A 17209-nucleotide genomic window follows, 5' to 3' on the forward strand; every position below is an offset into this window, starting at 1 on the left:
CTGTCTGTCTGTCTGTCTGTCTGTCTGTCTGTCTGTTTATTTATCTGTCAGTATCACTCTAATACCTCTGTCTGTCTGTCTGTCAGTTTATCTGTATGTTTATTTATCTGTCAATATCACTCTAATACCTCTGTCTGTCTGTATGTATGTCCATCCGTCCGTCTGTGACATCTGTCTGTAACTAAAAGATCTGTCCATACATCCCATTACCCATCTATTTATCTCACTTTGTCTTCTGTTTATTTGTCTGCCTCATGTAAAAAATAAAATCTGCTTGTTTGTCTATTTTCTTTGATCGACTGTTTTGTCAGTCTTTCAATTATCTATTCATTTGCCTCACTCTAAAATGTTCTATCTATCTATCTATCTATCTATCTATCTATCTATCTATCTATCTATCTATCTATCTATCTATCTATCTATCTATCTATCTATCTATCTGTCTATGCTTATCTGTCTATATCACTCATCTGTCTGTCTGTCTGTCTATCTATCTCTGTCAGATATCTGTCTGTCACTAAAATATCTGTACATGCATCCCATAATTGCCCTTCTCTTTGTCTCATTTTGTCTTCGGTTTTTTGTCTGCCTCATGTAAAAAATAATATCTGCTTGTTTGTCTATCTGTCCATCTGTCTCATTCCAAGACATTTCTTTTATCAATTGATCTGTCAGTCTTTCAGTCAGTCAGTCTATGTATTCATCTGTCTCACTCTAAAATATCTATCTATCTATCTATCTATCTATCTATCTATCTATCTATCTATCTATCTATCTATCTATCTATCTATCTATCTATCTGTCTGTCTGTCAAAATTATGCATGTCCGTACAACACATCTGACAACATATCCAACCTATTGGATTTTATATAAAGCATGGACCATATATTTATAAAGTATCTCATTTGTTCTTTGCATCTTTTACACAGACGTGGATGCTTAAAAATTGATACATGTAAAAAAAAAGAATATGCCCACAATATTTTACATTTGTAGTTCACATAATTGTAACAGTGTAAACATATATATTTTATCACATGTCTTTGTGTTCCAGGAGAATTACTTAACATTATGCGTTTACACATACCATGTTGCATCATCTCTGTCACAGGTAACAACTTTAACCTCTCTCTGAACATACCACCAGAAAGAAAACGAGCGTGCATCTCGCTCAGAGAAGTTCTAATGTATTTAACGCCTGCGCACACTCGGTCCATAGTGGAGAGAATTGTGAATGGGGGGAGTATTTTGGGTGTACAGTCATAAGTCGGACTCCGAGGAGCCAGGAAGTAACTGTGAGCCATGCAGCTCAAGCGACGGATAAAGTAGCGCGAGCGAGCGTCTGTTGTCAGCAGTCGGAGATCACACGCGCGAGAGTGAGGAAGAACAACAAGCCAACTGGAAACTACTGCCAAACCGAGTGCAGTTCAGCTCACGGACCATACAAGAAGCCAACTCCAAAGGAGCTTTTACACTTTAAAAAGCTCAAAGCTCACTGCACACACTCCATCATTAGAAGAAGAAAAAAAGACGGAAGGAAATAAGAGCGGGGCTGGCGAGTTTCAAGGCAACGCTTTACTCTTCTTGGCAAGTTTAGACGAATATACCATTAACAAAATTGATCAAACCGCGTTCAAGATGCCTCGGGTGGTCCCGGATCAGAGGAGCAAATTCGAGAACGAGGAGTTCTTCAGGAAACTCAGCCGCGAGTGCGAGGTGAGCTCGATTCATCCGAGACATTTGATAAAGTGGCGGAAACAAAGTTGCACCTCTCGCGTGACATGAAAACAAGCATGTCATCGCCTCTTTCTTTAACGAGCTCTGTGTAGCGACCGGTAATACTGACTGCTGAGAAGTTTTTAAGCTTCTGTTCACTGCTGTTTCAGCTTTAGGCTGTATCGGAAGCATATTGACAGAAAGAAACAAATAACAGTGACCTCAGCTTTTGGCATAATTGTTATACACTTCTAATTCCAACTGATAACATCTCACAAAGGGCGCATCGTGTTTTGTATAGCCTAAAAATATGTTTTTTTTTTTCATTTGGGTGACCAAATTAGTTTACCTCAGGTCATACAGGCTTTATAAAATCCATTAAAAGTTAAAAACCAAAGTCAGAATGTGAAAGAATAAATAGCCTATATATTAATCTATTTCTTCTCTCCAGTTTGGTTAAAAATGCTGTTTAGACATTAAAAGAAATCTTAAAACTAAGCGTCAAGACACGTTTGTGACAAGTTACAAGAAATTTTGTTATATAGTGCTAATAACATTCTCTTCTGTGCCTCATTCATTCCTGTTTACAGATTAAATACACCGGTTTCCGCGATCGGCCGCACGAGGAGAGGCAGGCGCGCTTCCAGAACGCGTGCCGTGACGGCCGCTCAGAGATAGTGAGTACACGCACCTCACAGCACCGGGCAATTACAACACTGACCCTGCGTTCATGCAGCCGACGCAGTATTTAAACACTGCCGTGAACATGCATCTGAAACTCTGTCACCCAAAAACTGTTCTGAAACTTCCTCATATGTTTTGAGCGCCAAAGCAACAAAGAGAACATGTATGATCCATATTGTGTAATTGTTATACGTGTGTTTAATTGACTCAGTTGTCAGAACTGTAAACAATTCAACAATGCGTAAAATGCCTGTCGGCTTTTAATTGTAATCAGAAACGCGTCTCACGGGTGCAGATGAACTCGGACGTGTCTAATTTACAGTCTGCTTAAAACAGGCAGAATGCATTTAGAGTCGTTCTCCTATTTATTAGATCTAGTTGCATAATATTTAGCTTTTTATCATTTTAATGTTAGCTGTTGACTAGATATTTTAGAGTTACGCACTATGGTTTGATAGAGGCTTGTTTATCTCTTTTTTTAAATCTCATATCTTCAGGGTTGTTTTGAGATTGTATTTAGCTGCCCCTAATGTTTCTAAGAATAGACGAGACAACTGTTAGAATAATTCAAAATAAATATATTCAGCTTTTTATAACGTTAGAACAGACCAGACAGATACAATAAAAGCCATTGCTGCTTTTCTGTTTGATGTCACTTTATATTTACTTCCATTTTAGTCACAGTTTCATCAAACACACCACTTTACAAAGCCTTGATGATTGTTATCTTTCCAGTAAATGCTTAATAAAGTCTTATATAAAATACAAAATAGTTTTTGTTTGTATAATCTGTGCTTTGTGAGGCAAAGTTGTCACCATGCTTTCAATGCTAATGCACTTTAGCTGTGTTGTTACTCGCATGTGGTGCACTTTAGTTCTTTAATCAGAAAGACGCGGTCACGTTTGGCCTTATTTGCCCTTAATGTCAACAGTAGATTAAATGTTGAGGTTCAGAGATGGGAACAGGTCTGCACAAAGCTACAAAGACTAATTTAGCCCTTGCGATGATGCCGAGCAGTGGTTAATATAATGTATAATTATTCTTGACATAAGAGGGATTTTTTTTGGAGACATAATTAAAACAAAACTAAATTCTGCAAGCCAGTTTAGCTTAAACCTCTATTTGTTGCTCATGTTCCTTAAGAATGTTATTGAATTATAGAACCATAATTCAAAACCTTTACAGCAGCCCTGCTGCTATTAAAGTAAGTGAGGGTCTGAATTTAAAACAATTATTGATTTTGTACTCGTCTCGGTCTCTGTTATCTCTCTGTCACTCATTCACTCCTGCGTTCTGTCTCCTCTCAAACTCAGTTTGGCGCAGCGCGCTTTGCCAGCATTGAGCGTTGGTAAAATAGAATCAGATGTGTGTAACTCAATACCTCAAATAGGGAAAATGATGACTTGGGTTTTTTTCTCTCTTTGAGTTGCGCACCCCATCCCCTCCTCCCTTCTTTTCCTGATGTTTTGAGCGCTGGCCTTGGCTCCAGGCATTCTCTTCTTCTCTCTGATGTGAAAACAGAAATGACGGGCTGCATAATTTATGCTCGGGCCTGGCTTTCTTATCCTGTTTGTATTGATTTCCCTCTAAAAGGCTTTTGTGGCGACCGGCACCAACCTCTCGCTGCAGTTCTTCCCAGCCAACCTTCATGGGGATCAGCGGCAGGCGCCCACCCGAGAATATGTGGACTTCGAGCGGGAGACGGGAAAGGTAGTCCTGACACTCTTTCTTTGACTTTATTTGCAATTATTCCTGTTTAAACTCTAACTCACTCCCCGTCATCTCCCTTAAAAAATAAATCAGCTCATAATGTACACACACCATTTATACATGCTAAACTTTTTGTAAGTAAAAAAAAGCCACATACATGATTTATGAAATCTGAGGAATGATTGAAGAAGTCATTTCTGTTTCTCTTTCGTCTTTTCCTTCCTGCAGAGGAAGTGTGTCGCGTTTTCAAACCAGCCGTATCCATGGTTTAGACGGGCAAAAGCCTTGATTTTCCATAATGATACGTTTCTCTCTCACACATCTCAAGGAAAAACGAACCCTTGAAATATTACACTGCAGACAGCAAGAAAAACAGTCTCTCTTGAATGAAACATGGCATGGCTTTCCATTTTATGTTTAAACATTGGATTTTATTTCTGCAGCAGTGTTATTTCAGACACGCTCATCGGTTTTCGATTTTTGAATAGGTCTTTCAACAACTCCCTCTTCTTTCTCTGGATTAAGGAATGCATATACTCCCTAAACCATAAGAATGTGAGATAAAACAGTACTGCAGTGATCGTCTTTTTCCCTTTTATAACCACTATTAAACTATAGATTTATTTCTGACAAGGTTGTCAGAGGCATACAGTATATCCATAAGTGCTCCTGACTTTTAACAAGCACATTCAGTCAGTACGGAAAGGCTGAGAACATACAGGAATAGCCCGTCCTGAAAATAAAAATGAAGTCATCATTTAGTCACATTTATGTTGATCTAAACCTGCATAGGTCTCTGAGTAATTGATTTTATTCATTTATTTCCCAAGTTAGTTTCCCCCATAAATAAATTTTTTTTCCATTTAAATTTTTCTAGATTATATTTATTTTAACTTTTATTTGCTCTTAAGTTTTTTCCACAAATTTTGATATTTTATTTCTAAATGACATTTTACAGGTTTTAATGACCAACATATACTTTTGTAAAAAAACAAAAATCATGTCAAAATAATTTAAATTATAAATCTTATTTAATTTAACAATATTTTATTAAGAGTTAAAAAAACGAAATGTTTAGAAATCCTGTGAAAGTTTTAATTACATTTACTTATTAATATATATATATACATACAATTGAAGTCAGAATTATTAGCATCCATGAATTATTAGCCCCCATGTTTATTTTTTTCCCCACCAACTGATATAACTGATTTATTTTATCTTTGCCATGATAACAGTAAATAATATTTGACTGGATATTTTTCAAGACACTTCTATACAGCTTAAAGTGAGATTTAAAGGCTTAACTAGGTTAATTAGGTTAACTAGGCAGGCTAGGGTAATTATGCAATTTATTGTATAATGATGTTTTTTTCTGTAGACTATCGAAAAAAAAGCTTAAAGGGGCTAATAATATTGACCTTAAAATGGTTTTAAAAAAAATTAAACTGCTTTTATTCTTGCCCAATAAAACAAATAATACTTTCTCCAGAAGAAAAAATATTATCAGACATACTGTGAAAATTTCCTTGCTCTGTTAAACATCATTTGGGAAATATTTAACAAAGAAAAAAAGGGGGGCTAATAATTTTGACTTTTTTATATATATGGTGATGCTGTGACGCAGTGGGTAGCATGATCGCCTCACAGCAAGAAGGTTGCTGGTTCGAGCCTCGGCTGGGTCAGTTGGCATTTCTGTGTGGAGTTTGCATGGTCTCCCCATGTTCACGTCGATTTTTTTCCGGGTGCTCCGGTTTCCCCCACAGTCCAAAGGTGGTTGGTGAATTGGGTATGCTAAAATAGATAGTAGTGTATAAGTGTGTGTGAATGGGTGTTTCCAAGTTATGGTTGTGGCTGCATAAAACATATGCTGGATAAGTTGGTGGTTCATTCCGCTGAATGAATGTATATATGTATGTGTGTATATATATATATATATATATATATATATATATATATATATATATATATATATATATATATATATATATATATATATATATATATATATATATATATATATATATATATATATTTTACACACACACACACACACACACACACAAGCAGACACTAATTTATATACATCAGTACTATTGATTCATCTACAATTTTCCAAATTCCCTGACATTCCGTGCTATACAGCTTGTACTTTTTTTTACAGGATACATGATTCCATGTTTTCCATATTTTTTGGTGTAAATCATATCCACGATGACTAACACACACAAAACATGTTTTAAAAATGGACAAAATAAAGAAAAGAAACTTCAAGGTGGAGAAAGTGATCACACGGTTTTCATTGGTTGGCTGATAACTCCTTTAATCCCTTCCACGAATCTTGTTGAATGTACAGTAAATCAGATTCACAGGTGGACTTTTCTCTCACTGCATCTCCTGTGAAACATACTGTACAGAAAGGGAAATACGTAATCAACACCGTCAGACATTCTTTTACGCTCACTTTCTTACCATGTCTATCACACTTACCAAATGTGCTACAAATTTAATTCAAGTCTTCTAATGCTTTAAAGAGCCTGGTGCCGAGATGTTTACAGTTCATAAAGGCTGATTAGGAAATACGCCGCCGGCTAACAGCTTTATGGATGGTCGCACAAGACCAATTAAAGGAAACGCTCGGGCCGGATTAAATAGCATTTTGCCATAGGTTCTTTTAAGGTCACCCCTGAGGCCTTTCCCTTCAAGCCTTTGTGTAGTGCAAGACATTAGAGAAGCACTTACTGGCTTTGTTTGTGTTTTTACCACAAGCCCCTTTCGCAAAGCTGCCGGTGTTTCTAGCGCTGCTGTGGACAAGGAAGCCTCTCTTCACGGACGCTGCCTCACTGAGATGCGCTCATTAAAAATGCATCCGTGAGAAATCAATGGACCTTTTGGCCCCGAGGCTGACGGACTAATCTTTGGCTGTTAATTATTTAAAAAGGCGTGAAGGGTGTGTGCGTCGATTGTGGCCCGAGCATGCGTGTTTCTGAGCTCGGGCTCACTGGTAATCCTATCCACCTGTCTGTCACCTCTGCCAGAACGCAGATCCATGCAGCTTTAATGAGACTCACACCGTCTGCCTTCAAAATACAGCCCAAGCCATGCATACACTAACACACACTGACACTACCAGACACGCACACACTCATACAGCTGTGCTTAGATGTGTTGGATTGTTGCAACTTTGTGTTTAGTACTCTTTACCCATTTTAAATGCAATATCTTAACATTTTTTATTGGTTGGTCAGAGGCATTCAAGACTTATCTTATTGTATACTTTGATGGTATCAGATGGCGTTGTGTTATGGTATTTATAGGATACCTGCTGAGTTGGGTGTAACACGTTCCACAATAACGCGTTACTGGATTTTAATTACATTTTTGAGGAACGCAGTAATGTAATGAATTGCATTTTAAATTTGTGTAATTTGATTACAGTTACTAAAGTCAAAGTAGTTGTGTTACTTACGTTACAAATATAGTTTTTGAAAGAAAAAAATGCTTCTTTTAAATCACGTTTTCTGTTGCAAAGTCAGTTAATAAGCATGAGCTTTTAAATTGCTGGAGAACGCAAGCTGTAATGGTTGATGTCGAGAGTGTTGCTTCTTCAAGTGGAAATCCAGACATAACTTTGATTTCACTGAGCGTAAAAACAAAAATATTGCTGTCAATTGCAGCCTTAAAAACTTTTGACTGCTTTTGCATCTTTTGCACATTTCCCAGGCGCACCAGTTGAAAGCTAAGAGTCACCTGACAAGAACTGACCGATCAGCTTTATACTTTGAAATATACACATTTAGGTAGACTAATTACCTCAGCCAAACACTGCAGTGCTTTTTCACACTATGTCAATGGTTACAGGTATCCCATTTTCTTCTTTCGTGTTAAAAAAGACAAACAGGTTTGGAACAAGTGAATGATGAGAGCATTTTATATTTTGGGTGATCTCTATAAGTCTTTTGAATATGTCAGGCTGCTGCGTTCAACCCATTGTAATGTTTTTCAGTGAATATTAAATGACTGAAAGAGCTGCAGTTTATATTGTATTTTTATAGGTATATTTTATATGTTTTAAAAGTAACTTCAAAGTAATTAGTAATCTGATTACTTTTTACATGAAGTAATTGGTAATTGAACTGTGTGCATAATAAAAAAAGTTAAGTCAACTTAACATATAACCTAACACATATATATATATATATATATATATATATATATATATATATATATATATATATATATATATATATATATATATATATATATATATATATATATATATTTATTTATTTATTTATTATTATTATTTTTTTTTTGCTTGACAAAAAGTCAGTAATGTTACCATACAATGCTCATTTGTAGATAATCAGTGCATACCACTTACGGTACATTCTTGTTGTACATATTCACTGTTGAATCTTAGTATTGTAATATATTTTGAAAGTCTATAGTATTAATATTTCATTCTATAACTAGTTTTTGAATTTTTAATGCAATTTATTTTTTAAGAATTGTATATTTATTTATTTATTTATTTGTTTGTTTGTTTGTTTACAATTTATTGTCCCCAATGGGGAAATTTGGCTTGGACTCTATGCCCACATTTGCATAGACTGAACAGAAACAGACATCAAAAACACAAATCAACACAAACATTCAATCATTAACAAATATGACATATTTAAAAGTCTAATTGATGTAGGTAAAAAGATTTCTTAAAGCGATTTTATCTGCATACAGACAACCTGTATCATCGTCCAGAAGGCAGTAACTCATACTCACAAAACAAACTGTGCGAGTGGTCAGCTAATATTTTAATAGCTTCATCCTGAACTGATGGCTCATAGAGAGATTGTAAGGATCGATATTCCGTTTTCCCTATGATTTTCATGGCTGTCTTCACCAGCCCTCCAAGCTTAGCTTTAGATTGAAGTATAATGTTTCCAAACCACACAGTAAATCCATAACATGTTATGCTTTTAATCACAGCTTTGTAAAGTAAAAACTTTTTGCTGTACCCCCAAAACTCTCAATCTCCATATTAAATGCAGTCGCTGCTGCACACGAGAACAAATACTGTCTACATGTGGACCCCAGGTAAGCAAACTATCTATGTGAACACCAAGATATTTATTAGAGCACACTTGTTTAATATGCTCTGCGTCAATAACCAAAGGTGAATGATTTCCAGTTGACTTCAGATCAAAGATCAATTCCTCATTTTTGTTGATATTAATAAAAAGATGGTTTGAAGTGCACCAATTCACGTTTCAACCTCTAAATGGTAGACTGAGGGGTTACTGTGTTCACACAAAAGGCTAAGTACAGCTCTATCATCTGAGTATTTTACTATAAGATTACTGGAATTATGACTTACACAGTCATTTGTACATCAACAGTGTAAACAAAATTGGGGCACCAAACACAGCCTTGGGGAACACCTCTGCTTGTCCTTCTGATCTCTGATAAGCTGTTTTTAACCCTTTATTTATATGTTTATTATTTTAGCAACCTAAACCTCAGGGGCAAGTCATGTGAGATTTACACTGTCTGTCATCAGCTGTCTGAATCAATGTGCTTTAATTTGGTTTCATCAGTAAAAGTCATTTTAAAAGCACTGGACATGTACAGTAGGAATACTTTGACAAATTGTCACCCATATTGGTTGTTGCCAAAATTGTGTAATTTATCTCACGTCTTGTTCATCCTAATCATTATATTCAGTTAGAGATGTATCCAGAGTTTTAGAACTTCTTAAATCTTGAAAAAAACAATGACCCGAACAAGTGCTCTTGACAGATTTATATCCATGTAACACATTTGAGAGCTGGAGTTTCCTTTCTCTTTTGTTTGGAAGGAAATCCTGAATGGACAAACTTTGCCGATAAGGTCTGTCCTCCCTTCCTTTCTCACTTTGTTCCTCCTCCTCACTCACATGCCCTCTGTTTTCCTTTCATCCTTTAATTTCTCTCTTTTTTCCCCTCATACACACACACACACGGTGAACGGCTGACATGGTGAATTCCCTATAGAGCGGTGAGTGTCAGAGCGGGAGAGTTCATGCGTGCGCCCCAGCCTCTGCTCCTAATTAAACTGATTGTTAACCTTTTCCACAAACAGATCCCTCTTTAAGAGCTATGGTTTTAATAGACTACGGCTAAAATATTACCCGAACCGGAAAGCGTTCAGACTTGCAGTTGGTCCCAGCATACAAAACCATGTGCGATATGTGCTGCCTGTCATCAGGAATGTGCGAGTGCTGTTTGCTTATTGGCTGTAGTGTCCTTACAAGACTGCAGATTGGTTTATTTCTCACACCGTAAATCAGTCAGCAACGTCTCATTCGTTGCTCATGATACCGCACTGTTTCACTGCCAGACTCCCAAACTGTAAAAGTAATTTAGAGATAAAAGACACAGCGAGGCAAGATCATCTTAATTATATGGCTTTACTCGCAGCCGTCTGATGATATGCCTGATAAAAAGAAACGAAATCATTAGATTAACTTTGAAATGTGCCATGAGGCAAGTGTTTGAACTGTTTGGGATCAAGTTGTTCATTCTACATTATTAACCGAGAGTGTTATTTTGGAGGACCACACATTTATTTCTTCTAAGCAAAAGAATAAAAAAAAAAACTGAATATTTTTATAATAATTAAACCTCTCTCTCTCTTCTCTCCTCATCTCTCCTCTCTCTCTCTCCTCTCTCTCTCTCTCCCTCTCTCTCTCCTCTCTCTCTCTCCTCTCTCTCTCTCTCTCTCTCTCTCTCTCTCTCTCTCTCTCTCTCTCTCTCTCTCTCTCTCTCTCTCTGTTTGCCTGTGGGTCTATAGTTAAATATTATATATAATTTAAATTGCAAATAAAGATGAACTTTTAAGCATTATACAGTGATAAACTCATCTAAATATTAAAAAGATTTAGAAATGAATACAGTTATAGTGCTCAGCATAATTGAGTACAGCCCATCTTGAAAATGAATATTTTTATCTATTTCTCAGTGAATATAGGCAATGTATTTTGGTGCATTTAAACAAAACAGATATAGATATTAAAATAATATTTTAGTCGCCAAACATATTTAGAAATTGAAAGATAATCCAAAAATGAAGATATGGAATGAAGTTATAAAGATAGGGAAGATATTTCTAGTAGTTTTGGAATGATCTGATAGGCCAGGGTTATTATGGTTTACAGAGTTATTATAATTCATACAAAATACAAATATTTTTATTAGCTACAGCACTTGAAATGTACTGTAGATGTTAAAAAATGAAATCTTTATGAAGATTTATTTAATATCAGAGATGTTCCAAGAAAATATGTGCAATTTTTATAAATTAATTTCACTTAAATAATAAGAAAAATATTAAAACTTTAAATTTTTTAAAAGCTAAAATAAAAACTAATTAAAAGCATTAATTAAAACAAGCAGGTCATGATTTTGCCAAGTACAACGCTATCCTGAATTAAAATCTATGTTGGTCCTGGAGCATAATTTTTGTTTGAAAATCGAATCCATAGCCTAAACCCAACCATAACTAAATTATTCCACAAATCAAAGCGGAATAATAGTTGGATAACTATTGGATATTACTGTAAATATATTGTTTAACTCTGATTGGCTGATTGGAATGTTGTTCCAGGATCATAGATGTTAATCCATAAACATGTCCTACTCAGGTTGACGTTAAAACGATACCAACTAAAACACTTAAATAACTAATACAATTCTAAGTGCATATATATATATATATATATATATATATATATATATATATATATATATATATATATATATATATATATATATAAGCAGTTGAAGTTAGAATTATTAGCCCCCCTGAATTATTAGCCCTCCTGTTTATTTTTTTCCCCAAATCTGTGTAATAGAGAGAAGATATTTTTCAACACATTTCTAAACATAATAGTTTTAATAACTCATTTATAATAACTGATTTTTTTTATCTTTGCCATGATGACAGTAAATAATATTTACTAGACACTTCTTTACAGCTTAAAGTGACATTTAAAGGCTTAATTAGGCTAATTAGGTCTACTAGGCAGGTTAGGGTAATTAGGCAAGTTATTGTATAACGATGGTTTATTCTGTGGACTATCAAAAAAATATATAGCTTAAAGGGGCTAATAATTTTGACCTTGAAATGGATTTAAAAAAATTAAAAACTGCTTTTATTCTAGCTGAAATAAAATAAATATGATTTTCTCCAGAAGAAAAAATATTATCAAACATAATGTGAAAATTTCCTTGCTCTGTTAGACATCTTTGGGAAATGTTTAAAAAGGAAAAAAAATCAAAGGGGGGCTAATAATTCTGACTTCAACTGTATATTGTTTTTCACATAATTTTGCTCCTCACATTGTTAAATAAATGTCTTTTCTTCTATGATGAACTTAAATTGGAGGACAGTCTCAACGTTTTCCCTTCCATTCACCAGAGACGGGCTCTTTTCCTTAATGTTCTGCCTCCATAACTCTCACCTTTCTCTCCTCTTCTTTTCTCCTGGTCTGAAAACACAGCGGTTGCCAGCAGAAGCTGTGCCGGGCCAGTTTATACTTGGCCTGTGGCAGGGGGGACAGTAGTATTATCTGAGCGGGGCGGCGGAGCCCCCGCAGCACAGCTTAAGTACAGGCTCCTAGTGTCACTGCAGGCTAATGGGAACCAGCTGTGGGGGAGGTTTAATTTTAGCGGTAGCAGGCACAAACCCAGGGAGGAGACTTTAACCCTGTCCCAGCCAAGAGCAACGGTCCCTGTGCAGCAAGACTAAAATCAGCCCGAATAAGTACTTTATTGACCATATGACAAGGTAAAATGTGATGTGAAGGGAAGTAGAGGGAATTCAGTGAATGATTTTTAATATTGGCTTCTTTATTTGATGAAAATGGCTCAACGCTATGCTTTAGACTTCAGCTTTTGGCTCTCTGTAAACTATATTGTGCCATTTTTTTCCTTCTCTACTATTACTAGAGAAAGCTACTCTCGCCCTCCCTCCCTCCCTTTCATGCAGCTTCTGTCTCCACCACTTAAACTCAATCTTGTTGAAATGTGATCTCCTCTGAGATGGAGGCTTCAGCTGTAAGGCTTTAAGGAGATCTGATGCTTGGCGCTATTTCCTCCTCTCCTCCTTCTTTCCTCTGTTCATTCGTAGCGCTCGTGTGTGGTTTTGACTTTTTTTTTTTATGCAAAGCAGAAATTGGGTCCGTCTGCTCGGGTCATGCCAAGAGGCTTTGGTTTGTCATTCCACTTCGGAAGGGAGAGCAGCAAGAGAGTTGTAAACTGATTGGCAGAGGGATCCTAACAGCCGCCAGCTTTTGCCCGAGACCCTCCACAGTGCGTTAGGTGGTAACTCTGGACTGCGCACAACCTCAGAAATGTAATAGCAGTCACTGCGGAGAATATTTATTCATAAAAAGTTCATATTGGTTCCTTAAAGGTATATGTTAGTACTAAAATTGTACATATTAGTCTCTGAAAAGTTCACCTTCTGAAAAGATACTGCCCCATTGACGGCTCTGCGCCTTTCTTTCTGAGAGCGTAGGGTGACAGATTGAGAGCTAGTTAATTGAAACAGAAAAAATATAAGTTTTTATATTAAAATATCTGTCCACATTATCAGTTTGAGCGTTTTTCAAGTTGTTGTGCACTTTAAAATGTTGGAAAGTGCTAAATTCATATTATTGCGCAGAACTGAAACATAAGAAAAGCTCAATGACGGTATGTTCATACTTTTAAAGTTTGATTGAAATGAACTTGGCGATCCCCTTTTCCAATAGGAAAAGTGGTTCTTAATAGCGCCAAAAACATTTCTGGGCGAGAAGTAAGAACCCCTTGTGCCAGGGGCTGAGGGCAGGGTTTTCGTGATCAAAGAGTATAACAGAAACAGTTTTGAGCGCCATATTTGAACTAGCAGTGGAACATAATGTTGAACACATCATCAATCCAATTCTCTGTCTATTCAAATTAGGCATGCTGCGCAAACACATTATTCTCCCTTTTATTGTCCTTCTATACAAATTATAGTGCTCTGCGTGGACAGGTTATGGACCCTTTTACAAGACGGTGATGACGTGTTTAACATCATCAGCTTGAAAGTATGGTGAAAAAGCAAAGCAAATTTTAGAAGGCTTGCTAGAGGAGTCAGCTCTGAACGTGCTGGTGGAAATGGGGTATGTGTGAATGCTGTGTAAAAAGTAAAAAGAAAATCAGCACACTGCCACCTTAGCTCTCAATTTTTTTTTTATTGTAACAGTGTTTCGACCTACATGGTCTACATCGGGTTAAACAAGAAAACAGGAGAACTCAAGAAATAGTCAAGCTCTACACATCACACATGCAAACTATAATCACACCAATCAACCAACAACCCAGTAAACAAGGGAAAAGCAGAACAGAATACATATGACAATATGGGATACATACATACAATTACAGAAAAGATTTCAATTCAAAATCCAAATTTAAACCCCCACTGAGACAAAGGATTGTCCATGAAGACCATGTAGGTCAAAACAATGTAAAAAAAAATTTGAGAGCTAAAGTTGCAGTGTGCCGGTTTTCTTTTTACTTTTTCCACTGTGTTTGCTTTGAGTGAGCACCTGCCTTTGAAAATCTCAGATGTGTGCATATTGCTGTGTGAACACTGCCATCTGAACCCAAACAAGCGACCAATGAAAATACATGTACATGTCTCAGTCCTCTTAAAAATTTGATGCAGTTAGATTGAAATATAAATGCAACACAGACCAAAAACATCTAAGCAAACCAAAAACTTGACATGTCACAAGATAAAATGGACAGATTGCTCAAGCATACCCTGTTTTTCTTGGAATAGTTGCATTATTTCTCATTACTCTGCAATACAGACATCAGAAATGCATCTCTGTGCAGCAGATCCTCATTTGTGTGCATGGCAGAGGGAATCCTATAATCCTCTACACATTTATAAGCACTTCACAAGATTTCGGCTGATAAAAATACCATCACATGCTCAAACATACAACACAGTATTGTTCTGGATATTTAGCAAGTTGCAAAATATACATCTAAAACTCATTTTTTGGGTTCACACATTTTTGGTTTCACTTCTAAATGACAGAGTGAATGCTAAGCGAATGTCCAAAGTAAATATATTATATTCTGACACCAGAGAAGTGTGAACACAACCTGAGCTGTTAGCTCTTTTGGCGCAATCATTTGTATTAGTAAAAAAACTAACCATTTACTGATGGTTGCAGGTTGCTCTCAGTTGCTGTTTCTTATGTTCTATATCTGAAACATGTTTTGCTACAGAACAGCAATTTGCAGAATGTAATATGAAGATTGTAAAAAAAAAGTAAGATTGGATTTACCAATGCAAATACTTGAACTAAATTGTTTTCAAATACCTCCCTTTTAACAGTCAACACTGCAGTGCTACAAAACAGTATCTCTCAGTGTAGATGAACCTTTTTTATCAAATTTGAGGTGCATTTTATCCTCAAAAATATATTTTTTATCTTCACATATTTATGAATTTTAAAGAATTATAATAATATAAAAATATATAAAATATTGTAAAAAAATTATGTATATTATTATTGTAAATTATTATTAGTAGTATTGTCTTGAAAAATGAGTACAGTGTGAAACATTGTTCTAGCTTATATGGACAGTTCACTCAAAACTAAGGCTGTATGATATTGGCAAAATCTAACATTTCAATATTTTTTTTATTTTGCCATATATATATTGAATATATATGAAAACAATTTCTCTTAATGTCTCTATTTGGAAAGAATTTATAATGTTAGATCGACTCTACAGTGGGAGTGCATCTCTATAAAATCCGATAAACAATCTGTAAATACAATAAAGAAAAAGATTAAATTGAAATAAAGTGTTTTATCATTTTATGAGTCTAGCAATATTCAAAAACAGTAATTAAAAGATAAAAATAAAAGTAATTCATCAAAGTTAATCATTTATAAAGTCACAAATGCTACTATTTCTAATGCCTGAATGCTTTTAAAATCATTACACAATTACAGGCATCAAAAACACATGCAAATTCTAAATTATAATACAAATTTAACATTGCATTATTGCGATGATCACATTGCGATATCGATGCTGAAATGATATATTGTGCAGCCCTAATCAAAACTATAAATTCTGTCATCATTTACACACCGTTCACTTGTTAGGCCTGTTTGAGTTTATTTCTTTTGTTGAACACAAAATAAGGTATTTTGAAGAAAGCTGGAAACTTTTAACCATTGACTTCCATTGTATTTATTTTGGTCAGACTTTATTTTGATGGTCTGTTTGTTGAATTTAAGTTACATTGCTTCTACATGCCTACTATTTCTCATTGGATTATAAGTAGACTGTTAGGTTGGGGTTAGGGATAGTGTAAGTTGACATGTACTTGCAAAGTTTCTTATAGTCAGTTATATGTCTGTTGAAGGAGCAGTATCAACAGATATTGAGTAGACAGTCTAATACTCAAATGGACCATCAAAATAAAGTGTTACCTTTATTTTTACTATGGTCAGCTTTCCTCAAAATATCTTCTTCTGTGTTCAACAGAAGAAAGAAATGTTTATAACCATGTGAGTGTGAGTAAATTGTGAGTAAATTGACATTTTTAGGTTAACTATTGCTTTAAGATTTAAGTGAACCTTACAGTTATTTTTACATTTCTAACTTTCATATATTTAACAATGTATTATATTTTAAAATATTTGTGAATTCATATTATAATTCTTTTCTTATTTTCAAAATCTGCAAAACGCTTTTGAATCCATTTGTCTAGTAACCCTTTTCCCCCAAAAATAGTCTGCCATATTTGCAGTTTATGCATAGTACTTTTTTAAAACAAGTAAACCTTGCATGACCAATACAAGTTTTAAATCATGCTGGCTTTAACAGCATATGATTGCATTTGAATTAAAAAAATATACAATTTTTTTTAACTACACCTTAAAACCCAAACCCAAGTTAAGGTAACTCAAACCATTTGAGGCAACCGATTGCAACAAACCATTTAAGTTCAAAAACTAATCCTAATGAGTCCTGTGAACTTACTCCATTTAAGTT

The 17209-nt window shown here is 35.3% G+C and overlaps 1 protein-coding gene across 10 annotated transcripts in view; it reads left to right on the top strand.

Annotated features, from left to right (window-relative positions):
- Window positions 1-1167: 1167 nt before the first annotated feature.
- cbfb (core-binding factor subunit beta) overlaps window positions 1168-17209 on the top strand; it is a 77489-nt gene continuing 61447 nt past the window's right edge. For 4 of the 10 annotated variants that reach the window (XM_056477826.1, XM_056477827.1, XM_056477828.1 and 1 more), the window contains exons 1-3: window positions 1169-1717; window positions 2308-2394; window positions 3996-4112. In XM_056477826.1, coding sequence (XP_056333801.1) covers window positions 1640-1717; window positions 2308-2394; window positions 3996-4112 — 282 coding nt within the window. In that variant the 5' untranslated portion in view covers window positions 1169-1639. Of the gene's footprint in view, window positions 1718-2307; window positions 2395-3995; window positions 4113-17209 lie in introns of all 10 variants that reach the window. The other 6 variants (XM_056477836.1, XM_056477831.1, XM_056477829.1 and 3 more) reach the window with 5 other exon arrangements.

This window comes from Danio aesculapii, chromosome 18 (assembly GCF_903798145.1).
Source record: "Danio aesculapii chromosome 18, fDanAes4.1, whole genome shotgun sequence".
NCBI classification, from domain to species: domain Eukaryota; kingdom Metazoa; phylum Chordata; class Actinopteri; order Cypriniformes; family Danionidae; genus Danio; species Danio aesculapii.